Source organism: Salarias fasciatus, chromosome 6 (assembly GCF_902148845.1).
Source record: "Salarias fasciatus chromosome 6, fSalaFa1.1, whole genome shotgun sequence".
NCBI lineage: Eukaryota > Metazoa > Chordata > Actinopteri > Blenniiformes > Blenniidae > Salarias > Salarias fasciatus.
The window spans coordinates 13,625,712-13,653,470 of record NC_043750.1 but is presented as its reverse complement, the minus strand read 5'-3'; the positions used below and the strand labels follow the sequence as shown (position 1 = coordinate 13,653,470).

The window sequence follows — 27,759 nt, the reverse complement described above, 5'->3', positions numbered from 1 at the left end:
GGAGGAGATGAGGGGACAAGCCCTTCAGATGTCTCAGGATGCTCGCCGCCTTGCTGCTCGCTGCGTAAAATCAATTCCACTCCATTTAACACCAGGGCCATCACACAGTTTATGTGACATTGAGAGAGGGAGGGAGGGAGGGAGCCATTTTTGTGTGAAACGACTTGTTTCATATCTGCTCTGACTGACAGCAGCTGCAGTCTTTTATGAAGTCACTCCCACTAATTTCGTTTTTTCCTCGCCAATATCTCACTGCCTCCAAGACAAAAGCCACTGAGAGGATGGCCTACATAGTGGAAAGTTGTCAGAGGCCGGGTGTCATCTTCTTCAGTGGCTGCCATTTTTAGCTCAGTTTATTTGGGGAGAGACTTTCAGACCACATCACCTACATGAAGAAATGACATTATTCGACAATATGATGCAATTGCATATTCTGTCTCTCCTGAAAATAGAAGTCGTCTTAAAAAAAAACTGCTAAACTGCAACAGTCCCCCAAAAAAATTAATGTAAAACAGTGCCTATATTACCATAGGAGATGCATCAAATGGACTACATCAAAAAAATCAATAGCATGATTATTCTCCAATGCTGAGTTTCAATTTTTTGTTAAGATATGACTAATTTGATTAATCATTTGTTTGTTTTCAGATTTAAAGTCCATCACTTTTATTTGTATAAACTGTTTTTATTGTGTGCTTAGTGTGAAAGACTTTCTGCCAATAGTGACTCATGCCGTCTTTTACAACCATATAATGGCGATCAAACAGTTCAACAGCATATTTACAAAAGCACATTAGAACTCACAGGTCTTGTAATTGTCTGGATATTTCAGTCAAGTGTTGTAAAACACAATCGGGAGTAGCTTCATTTCATCCATAACAGACTTTATGAAAGTTGGCACGAGCAGGTTTTTATCACTCCAAGTCACTAAATGAATTTACTGTAGTGTTCAACAGAAACAAATGACTCTTGCAGTTTTATGGTTATGGCGACGAGAGCCGTGTGCTGTGAGCTCATCTGTGAAAATTCACCACAGTGTGTGTGTGTGTGTGTGTGTGTGTGTGTGTGTGTGTGTGTGTGTGTGTTTGTACGTGTGCGTGTATGTACTAAGCTGGCAGCTGCTGCGAGATCACTTTGCTCCGCAGAAAGTCAGTGACAAGCGGAGCAACGACTTCTGGATCATTCAGATGGACGTGATGATCACCTGGTACAGAAACCACAGCATGCTGAGGAGAGAGAGAGAGACACAGAGACGCTTAATTCATATTTCAGGTTTCTCTCTGGACATATTTCATTGACCTTTTTCAGTCAAAGTCAATCAGTATATTTGATACACACCTAGGTTTAAAAAAAAAAAAAAAAAAAAAAATACCGGTATATGGTTCTCTTTGCAATGACTGGCTGTTGTGACAACTGTAAAATTACCTGATTGGACCAGTGAGCTGCAGCTGCAGCCTTCCAGCCTCTCTACAGCGTTTCTCTGCAGCGTTCACAAACCTACATGTGAGGAGGCTTTCAGAGGGATTTCTGTCTTGTCAGTTCAAGGTGGCAAATGTGATACTTCAGTGAAATCATATTTTGTCAACTAAGGTATGCATTGCATTTTACTATGCTGCCTTTCTCTGGATGTGACTAATGCTGATCTTCCAACCAGCCCTCCATTCAGTTCGATCCAAGACTCATTTGACTTCACTGCCAATAAACATGGCTGACCTGCATGATTAATGTGTGGGGGAGAAATTAACAAAGGGCTACAAAATAAACGTAAAGCAGATTAAAATCAGGAATTAATTTAGTTTGCAGTGCAGTTGCATACCTGGAAAAGAAAATATTAAGCTTCTATGTTTCATGATAAAACTGTCAGATGGCTCAAAGAAATCCAACAAGGCCTTTATAGATGATGGCGTGAAGGCAGTAGAATACAGTCTAAATGTCAGAGGATAAAATCAGACAGGCTACCGAGTTCTTTAAAAGGAATCTGGAGCTTCTGGTGAGATATTTAAGAATTTTTCAGACATGAGAACTGTAAAGAGATCACTTTTTTCTCTGCCACTGTCCCATTTTTACACAGCCGCTGAACAGGAAAGCTCTCGTCAGACGCTCGTTTGTGCTTCATTGTCAGCGTTACTGGTTATTTTATTCAAATCCTGTGGTTTTGGTTGAGAACGGGAGGCTGGAGGTCGACACCGCAGAGAGGAGGAATGCAAGTCAGTGGAGACGAGACAGAAAACAAGTGTGGTAACGAGAGGGCGGCCGGTGGAAAAGGTGAAGATCCAAGAGTCGAAGCACCCCAAGAGCAGCAGTCCTCAGACGCAATGAAAGAGGACATGGAGACGGCTGGGATAACAACAGACTCTGGAGATGCCGAGCGTCTTTGTTAGGTAAAGATGCTCAGTAATTGCCATTCCTCTCCCTGCTGCTGGCGGCCTCTGTTAACAGCGCTCCGCTCTGATCTCTCAGGACTCAACTATAATTGAGAATATGGAGATGATGGGAAGCACTGAAGCGCAGCGCACTCCCCTCATCCCCCGCTTTGAGTAAATCAATGCTGGAGTTCTTATCTACAGTTTATAATGAGCATCCAAACATACAGTCATACGTTAACATGAAATAATGTACTGGGAGGGTCGTGAATTCGACGGAGTCGCCGTGACCTGACGTGATAAGTTAATGCTTCATAAATCCTCTGCTAATGAACGGTAATTCACTGCTACTCCACACTTTAGTTCTCCCGCCGCCAGAGGAGCTGGCTTCCCGTGACACAAACAAATCTCTTCAGTGTTCGCTAAACAGAGGAGGGTTTTTTTTAATAGATTATTATTCATGTTTTTGTTCTATTTTATTGGATTTGTCAGCGTTTCTACATTTTTAACAGTTATTTTGCCATGTTTTCGGAAATAATCACTCGCACATGGCTTCACATCACGGCTCTTCCTCAAAGGTCAACATTCAGCTGTGTGAAAGTCATAATGATCATGATTGGTTTGTTTTATCAATTTCTTTTTGCAGCCAAAATCGAATTATACAAATAATTTAAACTAGAGAAAACCTCAACTGAAGCATATATTACACTCTTTTCTCTTAACTCTCTTAACCAAACACGTTTTGACACGACTGAACTTTTCCGCGTTTTGATAGAAAACACCATGAATAACATTTAGTGTAGAAAATGAAGTGAAGAAAAATCCGAGATACGCGTAGGATTTTGATGAGCTTCACAGTTTCTGCTGCTTTTCCCTTTTGGCTTATGCTAAAACCTCATTCCACTAGTTTTATGAAAATTGAGTAGGTAGTTTATACTCGCCTTGTGCAGAATATATAATGAAGATCCATTTTTGTCTGAAAGATACATGATGCTGCATTGCTTTTCATTTAAAAAACTAGCTTTTTCTTTTTTTTTTTCCCAGTTTCATTACATGAATGCTGTAGTCTACAGCAGGAGTACTGTCTGCTCGACGGTTTCATGAAAGCATCCACAGAAGCTCAGGAAGTGGGTTTTTGTCATTCTCAGGTTATGTCTTGTCCATTTAAGAATCCAGTGTCACTATATGAGGATCTAGTTCTAAGGAAAAGGTGCTGATGAGACACGATAAACTCACATTTCTGTCCTTAAAGGCTTGAAGAAGTTCGGATGCTTCTTGCTGTTTGGACGGCATCCCAAAGCCGTTATCAGCTCTGAAACAGACAGAGATTTAGGAGTTTTAGGATGACCCACTTTGGACTGAATGAGGTATAACACACATGTTCGCGCTCCACAAGTTTTGTCAACTGAGAATAAAGCAAATATCTTACAGAATAATCAGGGTGGAGGCTTGAATCTTCGACTGCAGCTCCAGACAGACCTCCAGACTGAAGCGGTGAATGTGTTTCTGCGTAAAACATATCACATGCGTGATCGAGAGATCCCTCTGTCAGAGATTTTTTTCTTCTTTCTTTAGTAGAAAACACCAGCAGGGAAGAGGTATAGATTTGGCAGGTTGGCCGTGACTCACAAAATTAACTCGCAGGTCTCTGGAGAACACAAAACCTGCAGAGGAGAAACACTTTGAGCTGCCAGCAGACGAGGGGAAGCAGAGCGAGATTACGTCTCAGTGCCGGGAGGAAGCCAGATAAAGACGCACCTCCTTCAACTTGAGTCAGACCTCGCTTTAAGAGTGTGTGCACAGACCGTTCAGACAGAGTCGGGTTTGCTGCCAAAAGCCTGAAAAAGAAGGAAAAAAAACAACAACAAACCTTTAGCCAAACTGGGTAAACACACAGGTACAAGAAAGCAATTCATTTGATGAGAGTGTATTACTGTATATTTCAAGGTGTGTGTTTCACAGGCTTCATGTGGTTGTTTTTTTTTTTTTTTCCAGTGCATTTGATGAGTTTTGATTTTTTTTAGGACCTGTGGCTTCAGGCACATTAGGCTGCACAGATACAAGCTCAGCAGTATTTTTTTTAAAGTAATAGATTACCTTTCCTGTGCCGTCTCAAATGTGTAAACTCTGCTGTTGAATGTGTTGAACTTCATCATCTCATCTATCCCCTGCCTCATTAATTTGGAGAGGTCATCCTGCAGAAAAAAAAAAAAAAGAAGAAACGTACAATTCAGAAGAGGAGGGGGCCACTAAGATAATTTCGGAATAATAAAAAAATAATTCATGTCCTCTTTTGCTACAAATGTTACAGTATCTTTACTACAATATCCTGATTGAAGAAAACAAAAATAAGTACTGGGCGCGTAATAACAAATCCATAGCTGTCCAGCAATACGAGGACATCCACCATCTCAGGGTACAGAGCACCGAACTGTGGGAAACAGAAAACAACATGAAGATGAACTACAGCAAACAAACAGGTTTGGCATACTGCTGGAATGAGGAGTGTGTGATACGTCTAGTTACCATGCCAGCAATGAAGCCTCCTGTAAGTAAGGAAGCAGAGGATCACAGTCACAAAGGCAGCATGATTAAACGAATGTAACTGCATATTCTTTTGTTCGATTTTCACACAGAGACTGGGGGGAAATTTGAAGCGCGGTTTAAAGAGCGGTACATTTAATTTTACAACAGATCACAGAGTGAATTCAGGCATTGAACTGGAAGGAGCATGAAAAACAAAACATGTAGGCTATTCATTTGGTTTTAAAAAAAAAATCAGGTTGAAAATGAAAATATGTGTTGTTGGCCATTATCGATCTGAGTTTTGTCTTTCTTGGTTACTCATTGTGTGCGACTCACCCATACTGTGACCGATGATGGAGAACTTTGTCCACTGGAGATCTGCAGCGTACATGTCACATGAAATCCACTTTATTATTAATATGAACAAAACTGTAACTTCTTAATGGATGGGTTTAGATCAAGACTCACACACCCTCAACAACTCTGCAAACATCTGCCACGTAGTCACTGAGTAGGTAGGAAACGCCAGGAGCACGATGTGAAGATAACCCGTGTCCAACCAGGTCCGTCGCTACGTATCTACACTCTGAGAGGACGCAGAATAAAGACGTGGTCAGGCAGCGTTTGCTACAAATCTGCTAAGAAAATGACTTTAAGAGTGAATGTAACGATTTATTTACCGAGAACAATGATAAAGATACCAAACATATTGATTTTTTTGCAAGAAATATGATGGCATTGAGCACAATAGCATTCAGTTTGAAAGACTGGCTCCTCATGCGGCCACATGAGGAAATATACTTGCCCAAACCTGTTCTAGATTATAAATGTTGAAACCTGATGAAATTAATGTCTAGATCAGGGGTGCCCAAAGTCGGTCCTGGAGGGCCGCAGCCCTGCATGTTTCCATTGCTCCCTGCTTCAACACAGCTGACTGCAATGAGGCTCGTTATCTGGCTCTCTGCTGGACTTGGCCATGAATCATCATGAGATTCAGGTGTGTTGAAGCAGGGGGACATGGAAAACATGCAGGGCTGCGGCCCTCCAGGACCGACTTCGGGCACCCCTGGTCTAGATTATAGGGCTTCATGCAGGGAGCGTCACGATGAGCGAGCCAGAAGCGGGCATGTTGGAGCAGCGAGACGTCGAAGAATGGAAGTCTTTCGGGACTCCACACCTCTGGTTCATACAGCGATTTAAAAATGGTGTGAAGATTCAAATACAGCTGTTCAGCTCTGCTCGCAAACCTGAGATTGGGTAGATTTCGTAATGGTTGGCACATCGGCTAACAGAACCCTGAAATTACAACGCTTACCAGCATTAAACCACATTTTAGATGAGATTAGGAGAGTTCCATTTTCCCACCAAGCGCAGCCTGATGTGCCTCAGCCCTGCTGAATGGAAGCTCAGCGGATTAATAATAATAATAATAATGAATTTTATTTGTCATGCACTTTACATTTGTAAAACAAATCTCAAAGTGCTACAATGGAATTTAAAACAACAGTGACGATTAAAAGTAACAAATACAGGCTAAATCATTAAAAACACTCATACTTACACTCATAAAATGCAACAGAAAACAGTAAAATCATTCAAAAGCTTTCAAAAACAAAAACGTTTTCAGGCAAGATTTAAATGAGTCCACCGACTGTGGTGCCCTCAGGTGGACAGGTAGGGCATTCCACAGTCGGGGTGCTGCAGCCTGAAAAGCCCTGTCCCCCATGGAACACAGTTTGGTTTTGGGGACCTTCAGCAAATTGATGTTGGCGGAGCGGAGGCGTCTGGTCGGGTCATGTGGAGAGAGAAGTTCTTTAAGGTACACTGGTGCACTACCTTTTGGCAGGAGAGGAACGAGGCAGTCGAATGATGCACAGTTATCGGCCCAGCCGTGCAGACAGAGCACAGGGTAGCCATCATCAGGACCCCAGATTTTCCCCTTGATCTCCCCCCACGGCGCCGGAACGCTGAGCTCTGAAACTGGCCACAAACAATGGTTATTGTCATGATTGAGAGTTCAGGAGACAATGCACACGTATACCCAGGGATAACATGCAAAGTCTACACAGCAGGCCCAGGAACAGCACTCAGACCCGACATTCTCACTTAGGAACTTGACCACTTTGGTCATTTTTGTGAAAAACTAACAGAAAGCAACATTGCAGAGCGTCACTGTGCAGATCAAACGCTGATTTGACAGATCAGTGAAAATATAAAACAAGACCTGCAAAGTTTGACTCAAGTTCACTGCAGCAGTGTATCTTAAAGGAGTTCTTTCTCTTTCTTGCTTACTTTGTCTTTCTTGCATACTTTTCAGAAAAATTACCTTCTTGATCCTGTGGAGATGACATTTCAGTGTCAGAGGATCCTCACTTTACACCCAGTAAAAACTTTTTTCAGTCAAACTGTGCCTGAACAAACATTTGAAACGTGCAGGAACCGTGACCTTTGCACCAGAAAGGCCACGGGTGGAGCTAAATAGTCCTATTGGCTGAAATCATGGCCAATAAGTGGCTGCAGAGGCAGGTCTGCTCCTCCCACTGCTCTGTCTTTATGCTTTGGTTCCCTCAGTGTTGTCTGGCAGGCTACCTGCACTCCTGCTGAGATCAGCTGAAAAGCTGCCACTTTCAGTAATGGCCTGCTGAGGTGAGACAAGGACACCTGTGAGAAAGTATGGTCAGAACTGCCTATTCAGGATTATAGGTTTGACTTGTTTGGTCATTTTCAGCACTCTGTCTGCTCCTCATCACAGTTTATTGTAAGCTGTTGAAATAGATACAGAAAAAAACTTGAAATGATTCCACTCTGAAGCCCCTTTCACCCTGGAGGTTTCTGCAACAGCCAACAAAACAGATCTTTAATTAAAATTCTGTGCCCGCTTGATTTTCTGAATTCATATTGTGACTGAATGGTCGCAGCAGTGGTTGAGGCTCTTGTATTCCTTCCATTCAGAACCTGATATAAATAATAAAATGACTAAATGTTTACCATTTTTCCACAGAGTCAACACTTGTGTATCTCGTTTATGAAGTTTGAATATTAAATCAGATTATGGGTCTAAATCACAGCTGTTCAGTTCAGTTCAGTGGCTGCAACTTTATTTCTGCTTGAACACTTTAAGGTCACAGGAGTTGAATTGACCCGTTTGCGTCTTTGTAGAGTTTTAACTTTGAAACTTCTTCCAGACGAACACAGATGTGGATCCGTGTGCCGATCATAAGATCCATATCATTCAAATGAGATTAAACAGAGAGAAATAAAACATAAAGCATGTAAGTAGATTAAATACTGAAACAATGCAGACTTCTACAAGACTTTTTTTTTTTTTTACAGCTGCATTACATCAGTTAATGTTTCCAGTTTTATCTCTTCTAAAGGTGAGCATGTCTTTGATGTCGGCTCTGATAATAAATCTCTGTGAAGATTAAGACGAGCTTAAACACTTCTCCATTTTGTACATGCAGCTTTAAGTGATTCTTTCATCAGTTTAGTGCTTGGGTTTTCAGTCTTTTATCTAATGAAGCTTTAATGTTTTTTTGTCTTCGCAGTTTTGTGTCTCATTTTCTATTTTTAGTCAGTCATTTCATCTCCCTGCCTGCCTCATTGCCTCCTGATCGTGAAGTTCTCTGTGACCTTGATCTGAAACGATGATTGTTTATCAGTGTTATTATGACGACGTTGTCAGTCGCATCTGTGCCGAGTGACTTTTACCCTGGATTCCATGTGTTACTGATGGGCCGGTGTCGAAGGTTTGGTTGAACGTGATGGGTGATTTCAGGGTCGAAATCACAGCCAAGTGTATTCCTGGTTCGGTTTTGGGTTCAGGAATTTGTGTGCATGTTTCTCTTTGCATGTGGGTATTGTCTCCAGGTCCACTCGCACAGGTCAACGACTAAACTGTTGTTTCTTGAGTTTGTCTGTAGTTGTCTGTCTCTCTTTGTTTTCTCCTGCTTAGGCTACACCCTGCCCATTCACCCCCCCCCCCCCCCCCCCCCCCCCCCCCCCTCCCCCCCCGTGATCCAAAGAAGAAGGATGTTAAAGCAAATTGAAGCGGTGCACCACTGGTCATCATCACAAACACATCAACAAACAGCAGAATCTAATCAAGGCTGAGACGATCTGGACAAAGAGGAATCGACTGCATCAAAGGCCCGAGACAGATCAGTAAAAAGCCGTAGCGGTGTAATCTTCACAGCACACAGGACGTAATTCACCCTCCGTAATGTGAGAAAAACCCCGAAGGCGGATAGAAAAGAGCTTCGCACAAAAAAACTGGAAATGAATGAGGTGAATTGAACATTAGGCCGTACAGAAAGGTATTTCCAGGAGAGAAAGGCGTCCGAGGCGAGGCTGCCATTATTCACGTCGTCTATCTCACAACACGACGATGTTCACACCTGAAGGCGGGGAAGACGTTACAGAGTTCAATATTATACCCATTTAAAGGCATTAATAAACTTTGGAACTCATACCTTTCATTCGAAACACTCGGCAAATAGAATAAGTTTAAGAAATGTGAATCTACAACTCGCTGGTTATCTTCTCTTTGCATAAAGAACACAGCAAACTTCTCTGCGCTTCTTGCTTTTCTTTATAATTTGAACAGATGAGCCAGGGCTGCTAATAAGATGTGCTTGTAGGCATTAAAACATATTTCCAGAAGGTTAAGTAATCTTTTTTTTAGGTTTCTATTCTCTTCGTTTAGCTGACTGATGTAAAAGTTGTAAATATTTCCTCATGCTGGTCTTGGCACAAAAGAAATTAAGCTTTCTTTGCATAAAAAAATCAAACTGTTTCTCCAATCTGATTTTGTGGAGCTGTTCAAGAGTGACTAATGTGGTGCTTAATGTTTGCAGAAGGATGAAGCAGAGAGGAGCCAGCGACACACGAATGTTCAGCGAATCCATCTTCAGACGACGGGCTGGAGTCCTGGATTTGTTTACTCTGCTCCCCGGAGGCTCCGTAAATGAACCTTTGGCTTTATCTCCTTTTCATTCACAGTTTTATATCTGAGCAAACAGCAAAGTTATGTAAAGTCTTTGTTTGGCTGTCTCTGATTTAATTGTCCTGTTTGTTGAAGAGCCTATTCAATGAAGTGTTTTTTCTTTTTCTTTTTGTCAATTTGCCTAAAGGAAAAATGCCTCCACAAACATCATGAAAAAGTTATTTTCTTTAATGATGAAACACGTTAACCTTCAAGCTAAATGTTTAAAGATTCACTGATAAGTCAACTTTGGCAACTAAGATGGAAGAAAAACAACAAAACTCTGACTCCAGAAGTCCTACGTTCAAAATCCAACCTCAGAACAGAAACACGACCATAAACACTGATCTATACATCTTCTTTGCTTTGGTGTGTCTCAGTTGTTTCTTGCAACATTTTTTAAGATTAATCAGAGACAAATCCGTCCCTCTATAGTACAGGGGTCTCCTCTCCTCTGTTGTGAGGCGAATGGAGAATAGTGAGACCACATCCAGTTTACTGTCACATCCTCAGACCACTGGGTTTTTTTAGCACTACCTATGAAAACAGATTGTCCTGTAAATCCCTTCATTCATTCATTGACCTCTGGAGCTTTGTGTTGAACAGACGATATTCTGAATATCTCCTCTAAACGCACTGATTGCTTCTGTTGATGGGATCCATTTCTTCTTGGTTAATGTATTAAATACAGAACTGAATTACTCTGAGTGAATCTCTTCAAGTCTTTATTTTGCATCAAGCTGTGTTTTGAGTTTTACTGTTTCCTCGCTGTCTTTTGGTGTTTGCCCTCAATCTGTATTCATTTCTTTTATTTTACATTTCTTATCTTGTTGTTGATTTGCCTTTTGTTTGTGTCTTTTCTGTCTCTTTGTAGCTGTTTGTCTCTTTGTTGTCATTTCCACGACTCCCAGTCGTTATTTTAAATAATGCTGCTGTCCTTAGAGTTGAGTTTGTGTTTTTGTGAGATTTTCTGAAAGACAAAAACCCAGCAGAAGGGTTAACTTGGACCCAGATGTGTGAACTTGATCTGGCACAATAATCACTCTGTGTTTTGAAATGTGGAACATCTTGAAAATAGTCAAAAAGAAAAACAGAAGAGTGTTTGAAATTGTTTAGCTCTGTATGAAACCACATTTGCATTTGTACTTATTCGTTTCCTGCAAACCTGATTAATGCTTGTTTTGTATTAATTTATCTAAATATCCACTAATGTAATACTGGAGACCCGTGGGTCTGTAAGTCTCTCCTTCATCTTCAAATAAGAGCTCAGCATCTTGCACAACAATGAGCAGAAGCTCGAATCTTAAACTTCAGGCTGCAACTAAAAAACAAGATGAAATGTTTATTTTTTTCTAAGTTTTCCAAGGAAATCTTTTCTGCGGCTTTACTGCTCAACCTCTGCCACGAGAAGCAAGAATATAAAGAAGACAGGGGGAGCCGGAGAATGTGGAGGATCGCTGCAGAGGTTAGAAGGGACTTATAAAATTAACTGGCAGGCCTCTGGAGAACAGAAATCCTGCGGAGGAGAAGCACAGTCTGCCGCCAGCCGATGAGGGGAAGCAGCGTGAGATTATTCCTCATACGCAGGAGGTGCAGAGACGGAGCCGTCCTCCAGCTGGAGGCAGACCTCGCTCTGAGGAGAGTGCACCGACTGTGCAGATGCGTTCAGGCTGGCAGCCAACTGCTAAAGAAAGAGAAGGTCAAAGGTTAAATATACAGAGTCTAGTGCGTCTTTTAGTGAAGAATAGTGTGCCATCGCTCCGCTGCATTGAGAGGAGCCTTCACTTTTTTTTTTCCACTGAGGCCTCTCATCCATCTTCTGCCGATTTATTTAGGGTTTTGTTTTCCTCTGCATGAAAAGAAACAAGTTTGTAAAGTGGCAATAGTAACTGCTGATAGCAGTAAAAAGTGTGGCAGGGGTTTATTTTGTATCTGAAGAAACAAAGGAAAATTGCCTCATCTCCAGCGCTTTAATGAGGATTTTCTTTTCCTTTTGGAAAGGAATCAAAACAAAAACCCCGCGAATGCACATGGAGGAACAGAGTTTCTCAATAAGCAATAAAATATTCATAAACACTTCTATTTAGGCAGTGCAGAGAGATACCGCCACAGGAAGGCTTTCATGTTGAGAGGGCGTTAGATCGCTCTCAAAAACAATTAGATTACGTTACATGGGTTAAAAAATAAAAATAAAAAACCCTGAGGAAATTGAATGGATTAAAAAAATATGGACGACATCTCAAATGGATTTTTTTTCATTTATGTATAAATAAAGTATTCTTTAAGTGCGTATGTCACTGATGAAAACTGAGAACGTTCCATGTGCTGCAGTCTGATATGGGTGTTTGTGGAAGTTGCAGAGTTTCAGGAGAGCAAAATCTTGCAGGTGATACAAACAATTCCGTACGGCTGCATCGGTGTCTTCTCAGGCAGCAAACACATGCTCACATTACTTTTCCATCATTTCCCAAAAACTGTGGAGTGCTTCCCGTCCGCAGTGATCAATTTCACCTAAAACTGGTCCAAGGAAGGCAAAGCGGTGACAAGTTAGACGAGCAGCCAAGGCCGAGTGAGGGATGGAGTGAAGGACGGCCCGGGAGGTCCGGCAGAGAGAGGTCAGAACACAGCAGAGGAGAAACACACACTGGGCTGTAGAACAACTAAAAAAGGCACAATGTCAATAAAAAAATCTGTGGATAGATGAAAAATGAAATATAAAAACAAAGTTAAAGACAGAAAACTTGTTTGGTGCCTCAGAGAGACGGTTTTCTCTAATTACTTCATGATCGTGGAGAAAAGTCACAGAATGTTCGTTTGTTTCGGCACCGAGAAAAACAAACTGCGCGGCCAGTTAATTTGGATAATGATGTGTTTTTAAGCTTAGTGAAGTCTGAAGAGGGCTGCACGGTGGTGTAGTGGTAAACACGCTTGCTTCACAGTGAGAATCCCCGTTTGAGGCCAGGTGTGCCTTTCTGTGCAGACCTCGCATGTTCACCATGTGTTGACGTTTGTTTCCTCACAGAACATGTTCATGAGGCTGATCATCCTTCAGATTAGATCAGCTCCAGTCTTTTTTTTTTTTTTTTAGCTCTCAGAAATAACTGGATTTGGATTTTATTAGAATCTGTCCTGTAAACATGTGATACTCCAGTTCCACATCCCTCCTCTGTTCTCGCCGTCAAGGTTTACGCCCTTCCCAGATGAAACGCGTGGATGCGGTCTTCAGAGAAACTGTGCAAGTGTTAAAATATTAACAACAGGCAGCAGACTTGTGAGCCCGCCGCGCCGCCACAGAGAATTTCAATCACTCCTCAAAGGCGGCAGGTTCGAGATGATGAAGAAAAAAAAAAACTCCGGAAGTCGGTTGTTCCGACGGTTCTTCAAACACATCGCCATCCGTCAACGCAGGCGCTTCTTCAGAACTGTGCGTGCACGCACGCACGTGTGCATCCGTTGCAGTTCTCGCTTTAATGTGAAGCACCAATTATTTCACTTTGGAATTCTCTCAGAACCAAAGTGATCTCAGAGGCTTCGGGATTGTTGGTGGAATAAACTCAATGAATTCAAGTGACTTTGATCTTCTCTTCATGAACATGTCCGCCACTTCAAGTCGTTCCGAGACGCAGAGCCTCGTAAAATCACTCTTTGACCTTATCAAATTACACACAACTGTGTCGAGTCAATCGTATGAAATCCCAATAAAACAAAACTACAAAATGCAAATAAAGCTCAATACTGTACATCTTCTAGTCCAACTTTAATAAATACATGTGACAGAACAGCTTTGAACTCTCTAAACACAGTGCCTCATGAGATTTTATAGGTTGAGGAGACTGAAATCACTCCCATAATCTCATTCTAAAGTTTGAATAGATACTAAGAAACCTCAGAATGTAATGGTGAGATGTGAGCACTTAGTGAAAACACACGCTGCATGAAGCTCTGATGTGAAAGAAGAAGTCAGAAAGCAACATTAATGCTCAAACATGTTATTTATATGTCAGTTATTCAGTTCCATTCACCCCCATTAACTAGCGAGCCGAGCAGCTGGAGAGGGAGAGCAGCAGACTGGTGAGAAGTGAAGTGTCGAGGAGGATCAGAAAACGAGTCCTCTGTTAGTCACACATGGAAACACGCTGACGGGTTCATCAATGTCGTCGATTAGAAAGCTCATTAGAAGTGTGACATAAGGAGAAATCGACAAGCGGCTGTGCTTCTCTATAAATGGGAAAACTGAGGTGGCGGCGCTCCGGCTGACGGCGAGAGAACTTTTTTCTGCAGGAAATCCGACACGACCGGAGCGACGACTTCGGGATCGTTCAGGTGGACGTGGTGATTGCCTGAAACCGTCACGACCGAGTTCTGAAAGGCAAGGCAGAGAAACGGGGATGGTTTGCATCAAGGTTCTGGTGGCAAAGCGGCAAAGAGGCGAGTTTTGTGACAGGAGGGTCAGCAGTCGTATCTCTGAGCTGGCAGCAGGTTACTGAGCAAGGCAGGGCGCAAGTCACGCTTCAGATTAGCTGCATCTTCTTATTTATTTGGAATGATGATTCGAGCATTCCTTCAAGCTGAAGCTAATATTTGTCTAAAAAAAAAAAAAAAAAAAAAAAAAAAAAAAAAAAAAACCCACACCACAGAGAATAAAGTGGAGCATTCAGAGACTCGAAGGTCGGATCTTTACAGATCTGGCTGAGTCCAAACATTCAAAGACAAAAAAGCAGACTAGCACAATATCAGAGGAAAGTAAAAACATTCCTTAAGCGGAACATAACAACATGGAGTTAAAAAAAAAAAAAAAGGTGGCTTTAGAAAATATTTTCTAAGCTGTTTTTCTCAGCAGAACGGACGCCGAGCGTCCACGCTCCTCTCAAGGACAAATATGACATGTCTTCTACAGGAAGGGGGAGAAAACCCCCCACAGGTGAAAAGGTTCAAGTCTCTGGAGGTTTTTTTTTTATTTGTGGACTGCAGGTTTAGTCAGAAAACAACAGTAAAAGAGCTGCTTTAACAGCCTGCTGTGGTAAAAACAGCTGATCAGTCAGGAAAACAGATCTTCACAGACTCATGGATGGTCTGGTACTCCGGTAGAGTCTCCACTCAAAGAATGAGGATAAAAGTAACTTCAATTATTCCTCGAGATTGTAAAGATTCTGTCTTCACATCTCACTGTTTTCCAAGTGCGAAAACACACCGAGAATCAAAACACTTGCAGATCGTCTTGCTGCACAGAGACGACTCTGACTGGCAGGTTCAGTGGAAGGACTCCGTCTCTCACCAGCAGCTCCTGACCAGGCTGCAGAATGTAGGTCGGCGCCGAGGTTCGCAGCGAAATAAAAAAAATAAATAAATAAATAAAAAATCTCTGCTGCGCTCGTGCTACACTGCTACTGTTGCGTCTGCGCAGCTGTCTGTTAGGCACAACTACACACAGGCTTAACGGCTAAAAATAAACACCGGGATGGCAGGAGTACCTGCCTCACACGGGCAGAGCGTGAAAAGAAACTCACATTTTGGTCCCGGTACGCCTGCAGAACCTGGTTTATAAACTTCTTTTGCTCCGTATCGGCAAAGAATTTCTCAAAGCCGCCGTCCGCCCTGCAAGGACAAGGATTGCGTGTTTATTTAGTGGACTGGAGCGTTTTGCATGCGATACATATGAAATACGAGGCGGAGGGGATCTCTTACAGGACAACGAGGACGGAGGCTTGAATTCGGGACTGCAGCTCCAGGGCCTGCTCCACCGTGATGCGCGCCACATTTTTCTGAGAGCGTGAAAACAAGACAAGCTGTAAATGACAGTCCGCGGGACCTCAGGGAGAAGCGGTGCAGGTCAGCGGTAACCCACCAGGTTAATCCGGAAGTCTCGGGAGAACACGATTCCTGCAGGAGGGAAAAACACTTCAACCACGGGCGGAGAAAACGGAATACTTAGGCAAGCGGCGTCATTTTTTTTTTTTTTTTTAAAGACATGAAAGCACAGAAGATAAGCCCGCACCTCCTTCAACTTCAACTGAACCTCGCTGGAGGAGGATTCTCGCAGATGTTTCAGACAGACTCTGGTTCACGCTCATCAGCCTGCAGTTGGCAGAAGCAGAGTAACGACGAGAGTGAGCGAGAGCTCAGCCACAAAACATAACGGCTGAATTATTGAGAGGCAATACCTCTCCAAAGCCTTCTCATAAGTGTAAACTCTTCGTTTCTCCGCCTCCGTCTTCTTTTCATACTGAATCATCTCATCCAGCCCCTGCCTCATCACGCTGGGGATTTCTTTCTGCGGGAAGAAGACAGACGTGAATTACGAGGAGAGCAAGTAAACACTTCTGAGAGGAGTGGATTTTCGCGGAGCGGCGAGGCATCCTGCAATAACATCATCTAGAATCTTTAGCACAAGCCCGGAGGACAGAAACCGAGCTCCAGTCGATTACACTCCCGGCTAAAAGCGTCCCCTTTCGAAATGTCACGCCGCCGACATATTTTCTAATTTTCTCACAATCTGAAATTCATCAGGCGGCGTCATGAAGCCATAAAACCTTTTAGTGTAAATCAGAGCGAAATGAGCTGCAGGTCACCGGGGAGGCCGCTCCCTCGGGGACGCCGCTTCAAACGCTGAGTGGAAGAAATATTGATAAAACGTTCGCGGCGCAGGCTCTCTGGGGCCCGGCAGTGTTTATACTTCAGACTGGAAAGTCAGTGGAGGAAAACCACTCGAGGTGGCGGGGCTACTTTTCTGTTAATATGATGGGAAAACATCAGAAGGGCTGAAAGCGAACGTCACGGTGGGACGGCGAAGGTTTTTTAAGAGACGGGATGTTCTCACCAAAGTGAGTGAATCTGGGAGTTAATGGGACTGGTTCGGTTCGGGCTTTTACGCAGATTACGTTTGAACAGAAAGCCGGCTGCTGACACAGGCAGACTCGGTTTAATTCCAGCTCAGAGATAACAGGATTTTGTTCTTTTTTTTTTTTCAATTTAGTCTGAAGCTCCAGACATTGGCTTTAATTCTGGATGAACTTTTTTTGAGTGTGAGAGAAGATTCGGATGTTTCTCAGTAAAGGAAACAGAAACCGTATTAAGAACAAAAAAATGCTGCGTTCCCTTTCAGGGACTCGACTAATGGTGCTTTCAAGGTTTTTTATGTTACTTCATTTGCTGAACCTAATCTGATTATTCAGCAGTGGGGTCTCGAAAGCCTCCTTTAATTTTGGGGGGAGAACTGGTTGCTCCACCCCTTCACTAATCTTTTATACATCTCTAAATAACAGGAGGAAAGAGACACTTTGCATCTGAAAATCCAAATAATCATCTGTAATGCTGTTCGGACAGTCTTGTTAGGACTTTTCCTGTTCTTTTCCTTTAGAGCTGAATGCAATTTCACTTTCTGCAACATTTACATTTTCTAAATGGACTCAGTTCAAGGTGAAATATGTAGGATTTAAATGAATAAAAAAAAACAACTAAATTCATTATTTCTTGACAATATCTGCCTGCCGCCTTTTACAGCAGCTGATTAATGCCGACTTTCTGACTCGACCCTTCAGAAAACTCACTATGGATTTATCTTCAAAACGCGTTATCTAACCTTTCCAAGGTTACACATCAGTGGATAATATTTGGCAGCTCCGGCGCTGAATTCATATCGGTGTGTGTGGATTCACGTCTTTCCTGGTTAAACTGCCACATATCAAAGCGGCACGTTTCAAAGTTTTGCCTGTTTTTGTGCGTCTGCTGCGAAAATGAAGAAATTAAGAGAAATGTGGGAGGAAATTAATGATGCAAATACCGTTTCAGTCGGTAAAAACCCGTAGGAGTCCAGCAGCACGAGGGCATCCACCATCTCCGGATACAGAGCACTGAACTGGAGGAGCGGACAGTGTGTGATGCCACAAAACACCACAGGCCACACACACACACACACACAACTTCACCATTCTGTTCCACGAGTCACTCACCGCGCCGGCCACGTTTCCACCTGAAACACGCAGAAAGAAACCGTGAGGCGGCGACTCGCAATCGAAACATTTCGCCGCTCTAATTCTTCTTTGACACGGCAGCACTCACCCATGCTGTGGCCGATGATGGAGAATTTGCTCCACTGCAGAGCTGTGGGAGTAATTTCACACACCATCAAGCAGGTTCAGCATCTTATCACCAAACACTGAGACTGTTTTCAGTCGAGGGAAAACATCGCTGCTGTGATTCAGCCGTCGTAAAGCAGCGCCGGCGATCCGGCAATATGGTTCAATTAACAGCAACACGCTCGGGAAAGTGACACACTGAAGACCACATGTTGTTCAATGGATGGAGAATACTGAAATTCAACATTTAACTTCCTTATGAATCAACATTCCACTGTCTTCCCTGCTGCCGTCTTTCGTTGGGTGATTTTAAAATCCTGACTCTTTGAGACATTTAGAGGAGCTTGAGATAGAATATATTTTTTCTGTGAAGCCTCTGTGTATTCTCTCTGAAGCACCAACAAGGCCGAGTATCATGACACCGACATGCATTATGCAGCAGGCGGACCGCCGCCGCCTCCGCCACCGGTCGTGACCACGCTGTGAGCGCCGCTCCTTCAGGTGTGGAGTCTCACATCGCCGCGGCTCGACGGATCACAGGCAGAGGCGTTTGACCTTCTCTGACCTGCTGCGAGAGCCCGACTGCAGCCGCAGCTGCCGTTATTCCACAATAGTAACTGCAGGCGTCATGTATCATGATTTTGTAGGATTTTATTTTACCCAGAACGCATTTGGAGAGTGACTGATGTGCAAATTTGCATGTTGTAAATCTCAGTTTACTTGTTCGTTTTTCTACTTTGCAATTTAATAAACACTACGAATACAGAGCGATGGCTCTAAGGATTGATGCATTAATGTGCTTCTCGACGCAAGTTACTTCACCTGTGCTGAAACAAAGCTTCACTGAAGCTGCCTTCAAGGCGCTCCGGAGTTTTACAAGCGACACAAAGCCTTTAGAATAAACAAACCAACGGCGGCTCGCTGAGGTACCTGCACCCGCTAATGCAATAAAGACTCCGGACACAGTTAATGAATTAATGAACTCCTGTTCAGAGCGTCGGTGTTGGCTGAGAGCCGTTTTCCTGAGCTGCTGCGGTGCGTTGATAACACATCGGAGGCACTCGGGGCACGGATCCCGCCTGGCTTAACGACGCCGCCTTGGCTTATTATTTGAAGCAGTGAAGAGTAGTTATAACGCAGCCGGCAAAGACGTATTGATTTCACCGGGGTGAAATATCTGAAGCGGCTGTGCGCCGCTGCAGATCGACCTTTTTAGAGCAGAAATGAACAAAAACTGCATCACTTCTCCACAATTTACCAGACTTTTTCGCACATGTGTGAGTAGAAGGACGACGACGACAGCGGCCTCCAGTGCGTCATGTTCTACTAAACAACTAAACTAAAAAATGATGCCGAGACTGTAACATGCTACGATTTGAAAACCAACAATTTTCACAGAGGTTAGGTTGTTTCTGAACCCACATACCACTAACAACTCGGCGCACGTCCAGCACATATGAGGGGAAGGTGTACAGCGATCCAGGAGGACGATGAGACGAGCGGCCGTGGCCTGCGAGGTCGATGGCCACGTAGCGGCACTCTGAGAGGAACAGAGGACAGAAGCTCTGAGACTCACCCAGACCCAACGATTCTTAAGTGTTTGGACAACTTCCTGCACCACACAGTATCACACAATTCACAGTCTGAGAATTCAGCTGCTCCTTTTCATGTATGATCTGCTAAAAAGTCCAGGTTGAAATCTGTCTTGCTTTTTGTTTGAGCGTGTAAATGATGGAGCGGTTACCTTTAGGGAGAAGGGGCAGGAGTGTGTCGAATGTTCCGCAGTTATCAGACCAGCCGTGCAGGCAGAGCACAGGACGGCCGTGCTCAGGACCCCAGAGCTTACCTGTGAGGGTTCCCCACGGGACGGGTACCGTCAGCTCTGAAACTAAACGCAACAAGCAATTAAAAGATTCATCAAAACACAAAATTATGAAATATTTGGTTAATCTACTAAAATATTCAGAATTACATCATTTTTTCTTTGTTCTGAATCAAATATTTTGATCATTAAACATTACTTAATTTGTTGATCTTGAGGAATTCATTAGTCATCTGGTTTAACTCTAGTGTCTGAGGAATCATTACACGAATTCAGGTTATAATGCAGAAGTTAACATTTGGATGAACTGTAGGGTTGTGTGATGGTTAGTTTTCCAATAGTCTCCTATCTCACACTATTTCCCACATTCGTTTACTTTCAGTGGGGCTGGGAAGTTTTTTTTGTCATGGTTTTCACTCAGCAGATGAACAATCGTGACTTTTGTCTTACGCAATCTTTTTCTCCCCACATCTCTGTTTTCATTATTCCTTCATCCATCAATATTCAATAGAACTTTATCAAACACAAACCTCTTTAGCTTTTCAGCACATCGACTCTGCAATGACTGAGGAACTGAGACAGACATCCCTCTGAGTTTGGACAATTTTGAGAGTTCTCACAGTCTGATTGTCTTTCTAGATCAAAGGACTAGAAGTCTGAAAGAAGAATGCCATCGTTGGCAGGGACACTGAGAAGCCCTCTTTCTCAAGATCAGCGATGAAATATGCAACATGCAAAAATGACAAGTACTTGGTGTATGAACCACAGTTAATTTTTTACTTGCCATTTAAATCAACCATGAGCAAACTACTGCTGCAGAATTGGCTTGACTTCAGAGGCTGTGTATCGCTTCTCTGAGCGCATATTGATCAATAAACACATAAACCATCTGATCTCCAACATCTGTTATTCTTTCATCCGATCGGTTTTGTCCAACATAAAAACCTGCCATGGTCATCTGCCATGTTGATGCAATTTTCTACCTCTTCATCCAGAGTAAATAATTAATTTCCATTAATCCTCAATCAATCCATCTTTTTTCTTTCTTCTTCTTTTTGAAATCCGCTTGTTTGTTTTGTCCAGGCTTTGTGACCTCGAATACAAACATCGTGCTTATTGGGCAGTGGGGCTTCAGCTGATTGGCCAAATATGTAAACTTCCACAATATAAAAGCACAGTGCATTCAAACTTTTATTTTTTTTTTTCATAATATTACAACAACTTTAACTTGGTTTCCTCTGGATACTCTCCAGGCTGATTAACTGCAGGTGTGAAAGCGAGCGGGTCTTTCTGTCTCCGTGTTTGCCCTGTGATGGACTGTGTCCTGTCCAGAGTTTGTCCTGCCCTTGAGCATACTTAACTGGGCTTTGCTCCAGCACCCTGCATAGGATAAAATGCTGAAGAGGAAGGAGTTCAGGCTGAAAACTACAGAGAATTCCAGTAGACTGACTACAACACCAGGAAAAACTTCAATCAAGGAAGTGACCTGTTGAACTGGATCTAAGTAGAGAGAAAATGATAAATGTTTTATTTCACAAAGTGACCATGTGAAATGGAATTAAAATGGAATTAATTTCTTTTTTTTTTTAGTTATTACATCTAATTCTAAACAATAACCTACGAGGGAGGCTGTATTTGCATGAATATCATTTTCAGAAACGAAATAATTGTTAAGCCAAAAGTTGTAATCTATATTCAGAACTCCTTGAACTCCTACAGGATTGATCGGGGTGAAAGGTGAGCGGCTCCGTGGAGGGAGGCAGACCACTGACCTGTGTCCGCCGCCGGGCTGCTGGACGCCATCGCTCTCGCGCCTCCTCTGCTCCTCGACAGACCGTCTCTGGAACGAGCGATGCCTCCAAGCCCTGTTAAATAGAGGAGACGTTTCAGCTGCATCGAGCACACCTGCAGCAAACTTTACAATCCGAAACACTCCACACTTCCGGGTTTTGGTCACGTGATCGGAGACTTTTCAACGTCGGTCGCACGAATCGTTCAAAAGAACGACTCTATTGAGTTGAACGCACTGAACTGAATCCCTTCCGGGAATTATTGGTTCTTTTCTCAGCTGCGATCGAGGAGTGAAGCTGCCGATTCAGTCCGGAAGAACCATGAATCACCCGGGAGTCGCGAGACAGCAGGAAGAGACCGGGCCACCGACCACGTGGTGAATCATCAGTGCAGATCAGCAGCAGGTGCAGAGAGACTGGAGTCAGTGGGAGAGAGTTCACATCTACAGGGCACTTTATTGATCTCAGAGGGAAATAAACTTTCCACTGTTTGGGTGTTGTTACATGTGACAGGTTACTGTATAAAACTATCAAAATATGACTGATTACTGGCTGAACAAAATAAAATTGCAGAACAAACTGGTGGTGGCTTCAGCCACTGCATCTTTCACTCGAGAATCACTAAACTGAAGACATAAACAGAATATTTTTTTAAAAACAAGCTGTTTTAGTTTTTTTAGGTAGAAAATGTTAGTGATATAACTATCTTCAGCACCAAGGACAGCGACCAAGCTACTTTTGCCAGGTATTTTAGGTAATTCGACTGCAGTTACTCAGCACAAATGAGTCATCACGGTTATTTGCGCCACGATCCATCGATTGCGTTGCAAATTTTCCAGTGAAAATTATGCATTGGTAGAAATCTATCGATCTTGCACATTTAGTCAGTTTCACATAGATGGGATGTCTGTGTAAGTTGGTGCATTGATACATCAGAAAGATTGGGAACTTATTTCAGAGTGCCATCCACCATGTCGTGTGGCAGAAGTTCATCTGTGGAAGTTATTTCCTCATCGGTTGCTAAGGGAGCTTCACAGATCACGACGGTATCTTGTGATGCAGTGACTTTGTGTGCACAAAACAAGATAATAAAGTTTGCATTAATTAGTACTGGCTTTGCTTCTGTGTTCCTTATTGCCAGTCTTGTGGTCGGTTGTTGTTACAGTGCTGATTTCTTTGCAGCCAGTGAAACCAGAGAGCTGTCATATTTCCATATTTGTTGATACAAAATGTACCACATAGCATATGTTTGTATTAAATGTGCATGTAAACTGCATGTAAACAATATTCCAATCCAAACACACGCAGGTTAAATGGTGATGCTAAAAATGGCCCCTGGGTGTCAGTGTGAGTGTGTGTGGTTGTCTGTCTCTCTGCGTTTGCTCAGTGAAGGCCTGGCGGCAGGTCCAGGCTGCATCCTGCCCTCGCCCATTGTCAAATGAGTTTGGCTCCAGTGACCCTGCATAGGTACAGAAGATGGATGGATGGAGCTCATATTATCCAAACTCCTCCTCTTGATACTGACTCAGATAAATCATATTGAGTTAGCAGAGTTGAATTGTGGCCTTTTTAGCTCCTTTGCATTGCTGAGGTATGACTGAGGATGTGAACACTGGGTTTGAAAACAGTTCTAAAACCATTATCAACAATAGTTAAACCACTTCCATCTATCATACCAGGAAAAAACAATAAAGCAAAACAATAAAACGCACTGAAGGAAAAAGAAAAACTAATAACCTGTTGCATCTAAGCTGATTTGCTTCTAAAGCTGGAGGCTTTACTCGATGAATAATATGTCAGTTTCCTCTGTTTCGCTGCCCTACAGCTGGGGTGGTAAGTGGTGAAGGAGCCTTGTGATGATCTGCTAAAAGTGTCATCCAGTAAGACAGTGGCTGGCAGCGGTCTCCATGAGAGTGTTGTTACAGAGCAGTAGAGGGATCAGGTGGCCAACGGACAAAGTAAAAGTTATCACAGGCCCAAAAACAATCAGCCTTTACTCCCCTTCACAAAGTTTCCCTGCTGCCTTTTTTATTGACTGTCTTCGAACACCCTGTGCTATTTGTCCTACCGTGTTAAGTTTTTCCGCTTCCTATACATGTTTTGTTTACATTATGATGTGAGTTTGACCACCTGAGGTCAGGCGAAGGCTGAGTTCTCACCAAATGGGGGTCCCAGACAACCGGCTGGGCTCCACTGCTTCAGCGTACAAATGTCTGTGCTGAATTTCCTTTCAATTTATTTTGAAATCATTTTTAAAAAATATTGAAAAAAAGCTCAAAAACACATTTCTGTATTTCATAGTAATACAGAATTGAGTAGATAATTCAGTAGTTATGTATACTTTAGAATAGGTTGGATTTTATTTCAGATGTTATAATATAGTATGTCAAATATGTCGATCTGTAAAATAAAAGACCTTTGTGTGCTCTGTGATATTCACTGATAAAAAAATAATTGAGGAGCCAATTTAAAAAAAATTAAGTATCTCACTAACAGTGCATTTCAATACAAGCATATTCTCCATACTGACTTTGAGCTGCTTTCTGCAGCAGATTCAGTAAAGTGAAGGTAAGATTCAAGAAAGCAGTGAATATTTTATAGTCCAGTCACGGGCAAATGAGAATATTTATAAGGTCAGAGTGCAGCCGAATCACATTATTGTTGCATGGAGCTATTAACATCCCCACACTTACTGCTTAAAACAGTTTCTGTTATCAAATAAATCCACACAAAAGCATTCATCAAACTTGTATTTTGCCTTAAAACAGGCTGCTAAAACCACACTGGAACACTTTTTCTCTGTCTTCAGGCAGAACTTTTCTGCTAAAATCGATCCTCCACATTCTTGAGATTAAAACGGAGGCATTCAGAGAGCTCCATCAGATGAAACAGAAAATTAATTTGCCCCCGAGTGCCACGTAATCACATCGGAGACAGAGTTTGTGTGGAATCTGAAGTTCCCAAATTAAGCCGAGAGGTGTTGCGTGCATTTCAGGAGAGAGGGGCTGACGGATGGGAGGGCTGGAGTCACTTGGCAAACGGTCAGAGTGAGAGAGTATAAAAGGTCAGCTTCGGGGGGGAGAGAGTCAGGTCAAGAAGAATTAAACATTATCACAGGAGATATTTGACTACTCAGCTGGTAGGTAATGTCTTATATATATTAAAATGTGCTGGCGGAGGCTGAAACTCATTTTGTCTGAAAAATTAATAACATTTTGATGAGGTTGCTGATGAGGAAGTCTGATTTTTAACAATATGATCTGAAGAGATTCATCTTGGTTTTACTTTATTTACACATTAATGATGCATTGAAAAAATGTCTGGGTGGAGAATTGATTATGGCATAAAATGAAAAGGAATGAGGCATTTTAAGGGGCCAATGTCAATGAATTTAGTAGGCAGGCCTTCCTCTGCTCCTATAAAATGATATACTACAGGCAGCTGTCCTTGGGGAGAAATATATTGATGCTGAAGACCAAAATATTTTGTGTTTACAAACCTTTTATAGCCATTTGACACCTTTAGCAGCGTTACAACCAGCGGTGCATTCACTTCACATGAATTATGCAGCGTTTGGGTGAAGCTACATTACAGGCGGGCTGAGGGCAGCTGAGGTAACGTGTCCCCTGCTCTCCAGTCAGGAGTTCACCCTTCAATGAAGTGCTTCCTGGCGGCCCGCCATCAAAATCCAAAAGGAAAAGTGCAAAGAGATACCACTGTTGGTGTAACCCTCACTAACTTCAATCCGGACACTCTGCTGGTGTTGTTCTTTTTGCTTCTTTTGGTGGGACAGAAGGAGTTTTCGTCCTCTAGATAAGTGTCTCGCATTGTTTCGCTTCTCCTTTGTCTCAGCAGAGCGCGTCTCCTCGGATCATGGCTGACTTTGACGTGGTTTTGAAGCACTGGGGTGCAGTGGAGGCAGATTACACCTCCCATGGGAATCTGGTTCTGACCCGGTCAGTAGTTCTGGAGAGATAAGATCATGTTGTCCTGGTTTGGGTCAGAGTGTCCTTAGAGGACAGAGGGACAGAACAATCAGCTGCTCTTGTGCAGTTTAAGGCTGATTCAATTATTCAGCTCAGTCAGGTTTTATTTCTGTTTACACACTGACTGACCTCTTCATAAATCTGTTATAAATCTTATTCTATGACGCCTGTAGTGTTTGCGGTTGATAAAATACCACTGAGGTGCTAATAAATCAAATCAAATTAAAATGTTTTCATTTTCAGAGTGCAGTTTCTGTTTAAATGTCCAAAAGAAAATGTAAATGATGTTGTGGTATAAAATTTCCTTTTTTAAAACATATAATTAAATAAATGTGGCTTTTGTTTTGTTCTTTGACCCCTTCTTCCTTCTTTAAGTTGAATAAATGGGAAGCATTATATCCGGTAAACTGTCACGTATTGTTTCTGTTTTTCTCAGTTTGTTCACTGAGCACCCAGACACCCAGAACCTCTTCCCGAAGTTTGTGGGCATCGCTCAGGGCGACCTGGCTGGCAACGCTGCCGTTTCTGCTCACGGAGCCACCGTCCTGAAGAAACTGGGCGAGCTGCTGAAGGCCAAAGGTGACCACGCCGCCATCCTCAAACCCCTGGCCAACAGCCACGCCAACAAGCACAAGATCGCCATCAATAACTTCAAGGTGAGGTCGACGTAAAGCAGGAAACGCTTCAGTTCTGTTTACATTCAGATTTATCTGTGAGATGTATAACTGTGTCTGGTTTTTCTTTTTTTTTTTTATCAGCTGATTTCTGAGGTCATTGTGAAAGTCATGGAGGAGAAGGCGGGACTTGACGCTGCCGGGCAGCAGGCCCTCAGGAACGTGATGGCCGCCGTCATTGCTGACATTGAGGCCAACTACAAAGAGCTGGGCTTCTCCGGCTGAAGGTCACTGCGGCCGTTCTGCAGTCTGATGGAGGGCAAAAGAAAATCTCTCCTCTGTGCTCTGTTTTGCTTGAAAATCAAAAACTCCTTTAGTGGAAATCACAGGATCATTTTACATAAAGAGCATTAGAAATGTCACATCGCTGCTTTTATTCTGAGGTTATTTTACTGAGCTGAAGCTGACTGTAAACCGTTTTCTCTTAATGCTTGGGTAAAAAAAACAACACTCAACTTTTAATTTTGATTTTTGATGATTATATTTGGATTCTGGAATAAAATGCCAAAATGTGTCTCTTCAATCACTTCAGTTGTTAATAAACTTCCGATACTTCAATGAAACATCTGCATGTTGTGTAACTTGGCTCAGCAGATAATCCAGTTCAGGAATGCTTGGTTTGAAGAGTATTAAATATCAAATACACACATTGTAGACAAGTATATTTATCAAAAGAAGAGAACCGCAAGTTTTGATGCAGTGCCCGAAGACGCACGAATAAGCAAACCTTTCAGATTTATTTCTTCTCTTGTAGCCTTTAGTTCTATTCAGGACATTACTCGTCCCTTAACTCTCTCTCAACTTCAAACCTCTGTGTGATACATCAAACCCTCGAGGGAAACACTGATAGCCGGGCTTGCTTTGTTAGCAGGAGTGAGGGGAATTGACTTCCAGCTCTTCAGAGACATTCACCTTCCTCTGATGTGGAGTTAATGCAGGCTGCAGCACGATAACGAGCCCAAACACACCTCTGATCTGGGAGACCAAAGCAGCCGAGGATTTGTCTTCAACGTGACCAGACGTCAGCCTCGCCGACCGTCTGAGAAAGCTCGACACTTCCCACATGTCAAGTCGTCAGATCACGTTAAGGTCACAGAGGTCGCCGGGTTTCACAGCCCTGCAGCCCAAACACAACTTCTCTTCATTAAGATTTCACGATATTAATTCTAGATCTATATTTTTTGAAGGTCTATTATCTTGAAGATAATGTCATTTGTAAAAAAAAAAACATTGTGAAACTGTACAAAGCTGCAAACAGTAAGCGTAGATCTCGTTTTCCATTCTTAAATAATTAACTGAATCAATAAACCCCTATCCTAGAAAAAAACTAACTGAAGACAAAGGCACAGATGAATTTGGTTCTTCTGCTGCTACAACTATTGCTGCTACTTCTACTAGAAGCAGACTGATGAACTGTATGAACGCCTGATAAACGGCTATTCAGTTGTGCAGATGGTATCTTCTTTTAAAACACAACAGCCACCACTGCAAAAGTTGTGCTTGATATCTGTTCAGAGAAGAAAAAGAAAGCTTACCTGG

General features: G+C 42.7%; 3 protein-coding genes across 4 annotated transcripts; 1 reads left to right on the top strand and 2 right to left on the bottom strand.

The window, feature by feature from the left end:
• Positions 1 to 471: 471 nt before the first annotated feature.
• Positions 472 to 7,313, bottom strand: LOC115390577 (serine hydrolase-like protein). The gene is made up of 12 exons (XM_030094488.1): positions 7,216 to 7,313; positions 6,726 to 6,869; positions 5,362 to 5,475; positions 5,226 to 5,267; positions 4,890 to 4,909; positions 4,720 to 4,794; positions 4,461 to 4,558; positions 4,122 to 4,201; positions 3,993 to 4,027; positions 3,793 to 3,869; positions 3,600 to 3,675; positions 472 to 1,226 (listed from the first exon to the last, which is right to left on the bottom strand). The coding sequence occupies exons 1-12, from the start codon at positions 7,238 to 7,240 to the stop codon at positions 1,107 to 1,109; spliced, it is 906 nt and encodes a 301-aa protein (XP_029950348.1). The 5' UTR covers positions 7,241 to 7,313; the 3' UTR covers positions 472 to 1,106.
• Positions 7,314 to 13,620: 6,307 nt separating this feature from the next.
• Positions 13,621 to 21,722, bottom strand: LOC115390574 (serine hydrolase-like protein). The gene is made up of 12 exons (XM_030094483.1): positions 21,543 to 21,722; positions 19,693 to 19,836; positions 19,375 to 19,488; positions 17,932 to 17,973; positions 17,823 to 17,842; positions 17,654 to 17,728; positions 16,035 to 16,144; positions 15,869 to 15,948; positions 15,719 to 15,753; positions 15,559 to 15,635; positions 15,381 to 15,468; positions 13,621 to 14,235 (listed from the first exon to the last, which is right to left on the bottom strand). Exons 1-12 carry the CDS (start codon positions 21,664 to 21,666, stop codon positions 14,092 to 14,094), a joined length of 1,053 nt encoding a protein of 350 aa, XP_029950343.1. The 5' UTR covers positions 21,667 to 21,722; the 3' UTR covers positions 13,621 to 14,091.
• Positions 21,723 to 24,561: 2,839 nt separating this feature from the next.
• On the top strand, positions 24,562 to 26,777 carry mb (myoglobin). 2 transcript variants are annotated; one of them, XM_030094491.1, is made up of 4 exons: positions 24,562 to 24,699; positions 25,416 to 25,516; positions 25,983 to 26,202; positions 26,305 to 26,777. In XM_030094491.1, the coding sequence occupies exons 2-4, from the start codon at positions 25,434 to 25,436 to the stop codon at positions 26,443 to 26,445; spliced, it is 444 nt and encodes a 147-aa protein (XP_029950351.1). In that variant the 5' UTR covers positions 24,562 to 24,699; positions 25,416 to 25,433; the 3' UTR covers positions 26,446 to 26,777. The 2 variants fall into 2 exon arrangements, with proteins under 2 accessions (XP_029950351.1, XP_029950352.1); XM_030094492.1 differs by having other exon boundaries at positions 24,613 to 24,699; positions 25,413 to 25,516.
• Positions 26,778 to 27,759: the final 982 nt, after the last annotated feature.

What these genes read in the sequence shown, in the direction of transcription:
- LOC115390574 (XM_030094483.1), bottom strand. Translation starts at nt 21,666, where the DNA reads ATGCAGCTGAAACGTCTCCTCTATTTAACAGGGCTTGGAGGCATCGCT. An exon ending in CGTGCGCCGAGTTGTTAGTG is followed by an intron (nt 17,974 to 19,374) that starts GTATGTGGGTTC and finishes TTACTCCCACAG; the next exon opens with CTCTGCAGTGGAGCAAATTC. An exon ending in GTGGAAACGTGGCCGGCGCG is followed by an intron (nt 17,729 to 17,822) that starts GTGAGTGACTCG and finishes CCGCTCCTCCAG; the next exon opens with TTCAGTGCTCTGTATCCGGA.
- LOC115390577 (XM_030094488.1), bottom strand. Translation starts at nt 7,240, where the DNA reads ATGTCATCTCCACAGGATCAAGAAG. An exon ending in GCCTCCACCCTGATTATTCT is followed by an intron (nt 3,676 to 3,792) that starts GTAAGATATTTG and finishes TGTCTGTTTCAG; the next exon opens with AGCTGATAACGGCTTTGGGA. An exon ending in AAGCCTTTAAGGACAGAAAT is followed by an intron (nt 1,227 to 3,599) that starts GTGAGTTTATCG and finishes CTCTCTCCTCAG; the next exon opens with CATGCTGTGGTTTCTGTACC.
- mb (XM_030094491.1), top strand. Translation starts at nt 25,434, where the DNA reads ATGGCTGACTTTGACGTGGTTTTGAAGCACTGGGGTGCAGTGGAGGCA. An exon ending in GGGAATCTGGTTCTGACCCG is followed by an intron (nt 25,517 to 25,982) that starts GTCAGTAGTTCT and finishes TGTTTTTCTCAG; the next exon opens with TTTGTTCACTGAGCACCCAG. An exon ending in TCGCCATCAATAACTTCAAG is followed by an intron (nt 26,203 to 26,304) that starts GTGAGGTCGACG and finishes TTTTTTTATCAG; the next exon opens with CTGATTTCTGAGGTCATTGT.